Genomic DNA, 7500 nt, shown 5'->3' with positions numbered 1-7500 from the left:
TCGGCGACAACCAATCGGAACGTTCATATCTCCGAATGTCCCAGGCTGTCAAGCCAGAGCCGTTATGTGATTAGCTGCATCAAACATGTCAATGCTGCGTCTCGAGCAAATACAGCGTATTCACGGCGAAACTTCTTCTGCTACCCACGCTACCAGGCAGCGTAGTTCGCTCTTGGTCTGGACACGGCATAAGGTTATAGCAGAGGCTCTGGGCTAAGGGGTTCATTTAAAATGACTTAATGGGGTTTTTTTTTCAATCACTTTCTATGCAACGCCAATAATTTCCTTCCTTCTTTCTCTCTCTCTCTCTCTTTCTCCCTTCTCATGCCGAGACGAGATGTTGTAGGGGAAATATTGCATATTATGAACTGGTGGTGAAGTCCAATAAATGAGTTTTAAATCTCAAATCTCTCTATCTCTCTCTCTCTCTCTCTCCCTGTCCCTCTCTCCACAGCTGTGGCTAGGTATGCCAGCCTGGTACGTGGCAGCCTGTCGGGCCAACGTGAAGAGCGGCGCCATCATGTCGGCGCTGTCGGACACGGAGATCCAGCGGGAGATCGGCATCAGCAACCCGCTGCACCGCCTCAAGCTGCGCCTCGCCATCCAGGAGATGGTGTCCCTCACCAGCCCCTCCGCACCGCCCACCACCAGAACGGTAGACACACGTAGACACACACGTAGACACACACGTAGACACACACGTAGACACACACGTAGACACACACACACACACACACACACACACACACACACACACACACACACACACACACACACACACACACACACACACACACACACACACACACACGCATTCACACACACACACACACACACGAACACATGCACGCAAACAAACACACACACACACACACACACACACAGGCATGCACACATGCTCATGCACACTCACATACACATACAGACATGCACACACACTCACACGCACAAAAACGCACACACACGCACACGCACAACCAGAACGGTAGACACACACGCACACACACACACGCACACACACACATGCACATGCACACACACACACACTCACACGCACACGCACACTCACAAACACATACACACACACACACGCACAAACACGCACACACACACACACACACACACACGCACTAACGCAAATGCTAACGCAAACGCAAACACACACACACACACACACACACACACACACACACACACACACACACACACACACACACACACACACACACACACACACACACACACACACACACACACACACAACGGCCGACACACACACTCACTTGCGGGCATGCACGCGTGCCCACACAAACATCCAAAACACACACACGCATGCATGCACGCACACACACACACACACACACACACACACACACACACACACACACACACACACTCTTTCTGCTGCATTTCTTGGTCTCAAACCGCAATATACCATTATGTAGGTCAGTGTGTGTGCGCGCGTGTGTGTGAATGTTTCTATATCTGTGTGTGTGTGTGTGTGTGTGTGTGTGTGTGTGTGTGTGTGTGTGTGTGTGTGTGTGTGTGTGTGTGTGTGTGTGTGTGTGTGTGTGTGTGTGTTGCAGTGTCCTACTGGTTAAGTATTGAATGCCACGGGCTGCCCTCCAGGCCTAGGTTGCCATGGTTATCTCACATTTCTTCAATCTTTTTTCGCAGTGTGACAAATCTGCTGAGTCACCCACACACACGCACAAGCCACCCACACACACACACACATACACAAGCACATACTGTACACACACACGGAAGCCGTCCACACACACACACATACACACACACACACACACACACACACACACACACACACACACACACACACACACACACACACACACACACACACACACACACACACACACACACACACACACACACACACAAGCCATCCACACACACACACACGTGCACACAAACACGCAGGCACGCACACACAGATGCGCACACGCATACACACAACGGTGGATTATATATGCTGAAGATCTGTAGAAGACACAATGTACTGAGGCTGCTCATACAATGAATGACATGATAAGATATGTATGTTATTTAATTATGAAGAGTCTGATATAGGCCAGATGCTATCGCTATCACTCTCCCTCTCTCTCTCTCTCGCTCTCTCTCTCTCTCTCTCTCTCTCCCTCTCTCTCCGTCTCTCTCTCTCTCGCTCTCCCTCTCTCTCTCACTCGCTCTCCCTCTCTCTCTCACTCGCTCTCCCTCTCTCTCTCTCTCTCTCTCTCTCTCTCTCTCTCTCTCTCTCTCTCATGTGACTAATATGGCAGCTGTATGCTGTGATGCCCAAACTGTCTGCATCTGATAATGGATGATTTTGCTCCGTGGCCAGTCTAGACTTGCAACCCACACACACACACACATACACACTCACACACATACACACTCACACACGCACGCGCACGCGCACGCGCACACACACGCACACACGCACACACACACAAACGCGCACGCACACACATGCGCGCGCACACACACACACACACACACACACACACACACACACACACACACACACACACACACACACACACACACACACACACACACACACACACACACACAGAGTCTCTTGTCATGTAAACCTGTGTCCATCTCGTGGCTGTCTATAAGGCTGAGTGGGCCGCAGTCTCCTGCTCATGAATAAAGCATGAGAGTCCTGGGCCTAGAGCACATGACTTTGGGAACAGCCTGTCCCAACCAGGGGCCTCATGTACGAAGCTCACTTACGGACAAAAAAGCTACTTAAGTTGTTTTCCACCGCCACGGTCAGATGTACAAAAAAAGACTAGACGTGGAAAACTGTGGATCTCCACACGGATTTCAGGGCTGCTGTGGAAGTTTCCGTAAGCGTGGAAGTTGCCGTAAGTGGTGCATTGCGTCTTTTTGGCGGCACACAGAGGCATGCAGCGCAACTACATGTGTTGTACCCGGTCGGAAATATTGCAGAGATGCAGCCAGTTCAACGTGGATTTTAATGTGGAGGCGCGTGATTTAAAAAAAAGAAGAAGAAAACCACCTCAACCATATTATTGTTGAGGCAGCTGGTTAAAATGAAGCGGACTCATGAAACTATCCTGGAATTACAACGAAATTGGATGCCCATCAGCAGTATTATTTCAAGTATTTGGCTGCTATTAAACATTGAATATTTTCTGGATCTGCGATGTGTCTTCTCGCATTTGTGGGGAACGTCCTCACCGCAGTGCTTGTCTTTCTCTTTTAATAAGGCTACTGTAAAATTAGTCCATCAATTAACAGGTGATTTTATAGGCTAACTGAGTATTGGCTGCAAGTTATTCATAGGCCTACATGTGGCATAGCCTACATGTGTCATCTTTCATATTTATACCCGACATAAATGTTTATTTCTCGGAAGCCTTGGCGACTGCCTCATCGCAATGTGTTTTGATGTAATGCCTTTTAAATATAAATTGTTGGGAAACCTGCATTTTACTGCAGTATAACATGACAATTTTTTCTGCAGTCCTCACATTAAGTATTAGGCTACCGATGCCTGGTTTTATACACGCCAAAGTAATGTTGTTAGGCTATTGCGCGCAGCCTTTTTCCTTTTAAATTGGCTACCTCCGAAACAGCGCCTTCACCTCGCATCATGAAATATATTTCCCGCTTTCCCCTTCCCGCGTTCCCTTTCCAATTCTTTCAACCAATGAATGCACATGAATGGGTCTGTTCATACTAATTAGAATATCCATATAGAATATTTAAGGGAGGAGGCAAGGCGGAGACTAGGGCCCGCGTGTGCTCGTACATGTGCGCAAGATTTCATGGGAAAACCCGGTTACGCACTTATTGATTCAAGATTTTTTTGTCCGCAAGTAACTTTCAAGATTTTCGCGCCCGCACTTTCTTGGTAGGAAATCCACGAACTTCTTTGTACATGAGGCCCCAGGGCTGTCATTAAAGGGGGTAAAGTGGGACTAAGTCACCAGGGCCCCATGTACTGTATATAGGGGGCCCACACGATTTATGCATATATATGGCTGGGTGGGGGTATTGGAGCTGACTGTGCATAGGACCCATAATTTGCTGATACGCCCCTGGTCCCACCTGTAAATAATAATTGTAATAATAATTGTATTTGTATACTGTAGCACTGTGTCATACAAGGCATGTAACTCAAAGTGCTTAACAAATGGGAAAAAACATTGTTAGAGATAGATTTAAAAGGAGAGGAGAGATAGATTTAAAAGGAGAGGTATAGAGGAGAGGCAGAAAAAGCAGGAAGGCAGAGGAAGAAGAGATAGACAGAGAATGTAGAGTCATAAGGTCAACGTAGGTTAGGACCAGGATTCTTAGATGTGTAAGGTCCATAGTGGCTGGGCCTATCGTAAGTCATAGATAGTCACACAGAGATTGGGCGCTCAGGTGCGGCCCCTGGTGGCATCAGGGGTGAGGAAAAACTCCCTTTCGCTTGATTCATAGTTTGTGAGGGGGAAAAAAAGCTCAGTGAGGTCAGAGAGAAAAAAGACCCCTGTAGTCAGGAAGAAACCTCAGGCAGAGACCAGCGGCCACCTAGGGGAGCCCCCTGCCAGGGCTGGATTGCGAGTAGTAAGGGCGCTGCGGCGGCTGGGGCACTATGACGTCTTGGCAGCTAGGAGTTGGCAAGGATGAAGAGGTGGGTCTTCAGCTGCTTCTTAAAGGAGTCGACGGAGGTGGCTGATCGGATCTCGATGGGGAGGGTGTTCCATCTCTCTTGGGCGCATAGCAGGCAAACGCGGAGTCGCCGATCTTCTTCTGCGGGGGGGGGTGGGGGTCCTTAGCAGCTTGGCATCAGTGGACCTGAGAGCTCGAGCAGGGGCATAAAAAGAGAGCATGTCTGAGATATAGCTAGGGGCAAGTCCATTTAATGCTTTAAATACTGTGAGCAGAATCTTAAAGTCGATTCTGTATGAGACAGGTAACCAGTGCAGGTCTGCCAAGAGACAGGAGAGATGTGCTCTCTCATTCTGGTTCTTGTTAGGATTCTTGCCGCAGAATTTTGAATGAGTTGCAATTTGTCAATTAATTTTTTTGGGAGACCAGAGAAAAGAGCATTGCAGTAGTCTATCCTACTGGTGACAAAGGCATGAATAAGTTTCTCAGCGTCTTGTCGGGGGGCCAAGCCGCGCACTTTGTTGACATTTCTAAGATGGAAAAAAAGCAGATTTTGTTATCTTGTTGATGTGAGGCTCAAAGCTCAAATCCGAGTCTATGACCACACCTAGGCTAGTAACCTTATCTTTAATGTGTATGCTTAGGTCATCTAGGCTTGAGTGGAGTTTTGCACGTTTTTTCTTAGGCCCAATGAGCAACACTTCAGTTTTATCTTCATTTAATTTTAGGAAGTTACTGTTCATCCAATCTGTAATGGCAGACATGCATTTAGTCAAGGCATGAATGGCAGTGGTTTGGCTAGGCTCGACAGAGATATATAGTTGAGTGTATCGGCATAGCTATGAAAATCAACATTGTGCTCTCTGATGATGGAGCCCAGGGGCAACATATAGAGAGAGAAGAGGAGAGGGCCCAAGCAACTACCCTGAGCAACTCCAAAAGGCACATCATACTTGTTGGAGACGTATTCTCCGATGGTGACAAAAAACTTCCTGTAATATATGTTTTGAACCACTCTAAGACGTGACCGGACAAGCCTACCCAAGATTCAAGGCGGGTCAATTAGTATGTTGTGTGGTCTATCGTGTCAAAGGCGGCACTGAGGTCGAGGAGGATAAGTGCTGAAACTTTGTTTGCGCAGTGTTGAGCCTAAGATCACTTATTATTTTGGTTAGTGCTGTTTCGGTGCTATGGGTTGGCTCTAAAAGCCTGATTGGAATTTTTCCAAGATATCAATTCCCAGCCAGATGTTGATTAAGCTGTTTAAAATACAACTTTTTCTAGTACCTTGCTTATAAAAGGGGAGGTTTGATATAGGTCGGGTAGTTGTTTAAAGAATTCTGATCTAAATTTGTCTTTTTTAGGAGTGGCTTTACCATGGCTGTTTTGAATGAGCTTGGAAAAATGCCTGTAAGCATAGAGGTGTTAACAATTTGCAGTAAAGGTGCTGCTAAGCAACCAAGTACGTTTTTTAGCAGATATGTGGGGATCGCGTCAAGGCTGCAGGTAGACTGCTTACTTTCCCTGACTATTTTACAGAGGTCGTCCTCTGTAATTGGACAAAACTTTTGGAAGCTCTCAGGTCTCCTAGGGGGGTTTAACCCTCCCCTCGGTGTATCGCCTGGGTGGGCGACAGAGGTTGCTGCGTTTCCACCTTGGATGCCTTCTCTAATGTCGGCAATCTTTTTATTAAAAAATCTAGCAAATTCCTCGCACTTGGCATGTGATGCTGCATTTAGGTTGTTATTGCTATGTGTTGGATTAAGCAGGTGGTCAATAGTGGAAAAAAGAACTTTCGCATTATGCTGGTTGTCTGTTATGATTTTGGAAAAATATGCTTTTCTCTCTGAGCGTACCGCATTATTGTAGGAGGAGATCTCATCCCTAAGGGATTGTCTGTGGACTTCTAATTTAGTTTTCCTCCAAAGACGCTCGGTTACTCTGCATTTTCTTTTTAAGGCTCTAAGTGAGTCATTCATCCAAGGTGAATACCTTAAAGACTACTACAATTAGGTATATACACACATACATTCAGCACCGTCCATACGCATCGTTTGAGAGAGAGAGATCCAGACAGTCTACATGCAAGTGGTGGAAGATGTGTGTCTGATTTTTATTTTATTTCAATTTGATTTACAAACACACACACACACACACACACACACACACACACACACACACACACACACACACACACACACACACACACACACACACACACACACACACACACACACACACACACACACACACACAGGTCAGCCCTTTCTTCTTCTTTGCACTTCGTCTTCCTCTCTGTTCTTTCAGAGGCGGCATTGCTCTGCTGAACGTTTATAACATGGACATGCTGTTTCTTAATCTTTACTAATGTTCATTAACACCATCATTCTCATTGACATTGTCGTGCATGTGTGTGTGCGTGTGTGTGTGTGTGCGTGTGTGTGTGTGTGTGTCTGTCTGTGTATGTTACAGTATGGTGTGTGTGAGTGTGTGCGTGTCTTACAGTGTGTGTGTGTGTATCTGTGTGTGCGCGTGCACATGTCTGTCTGTCTGCCTGTCTTGGATGCACTTGCATTGCTGTGGTATGGTGTGTGCATCATTGAGAGGGTCGGGGCTTTGCTCATCAATCAGCTGACTTGTGATGCTGTAACACTATTGGCTTACAGTGGTGCTGCTCTTCTTCTTTAACACTGCTTGCCCTTCCTGACGGACGGCTCCTTTGTCCAATGGGAAACGCCCGCTTTAGCCGTCAGGCAATGTCTGGGTGACCCACGAGGAAATGGAGACTATGGCTGCCCCTTCCAAAACGGTCAGTTGTGTTCTCTCTCTCTCTCTCTCTCTCTCTCTCTC

General features: G+C 46.9%; 1 protein-coding gene across 1 annotated transcript in view; it reads left to right on the top strand.

Moving 5' to 3' along the window:
* ppfia2 (PTPRF interacting protein alpha 2) overlaps positions 1 to 7500 on the top strand; it is a 368722-nt gene that overhangs the window by 343122 nt on the left and 18100 nt on the right. The window contains exons 24-25 of the mRNA XM_063217227.1: positions 455 to 655; positions 7397 to 7459. Coding sequence (XP_063073297.1) covers positions 455 to 655; positions 7397 to 7459 — 264 coding nt within the window. The remainder of the gene's footprint in view (positions 1 to 454; positions 656 to 7396; positions 7460 to 7500) is intronic.

The sequence above is a fragment of the Engraulis encrasicolus genome, chromosome 15, assembly GCF_034702125.1.
Source record: "Engraulis encrasicolus isolate BLACKSEA-1 chromosome 15, IST_EnEncr_1.0, whole genome shotgun sequence".
NCBI lineage: Eukaryota > Metazoa > Chordata > Actinopteri > Clupeiformes > Engraulidae > Engraulis > Engraulis encrasicolus.
The sequence above is the reverse complement of the archived record's forward strand: the minus strand, read 5'-3'. Positions and strand labels throughout refer to the sequence as shown.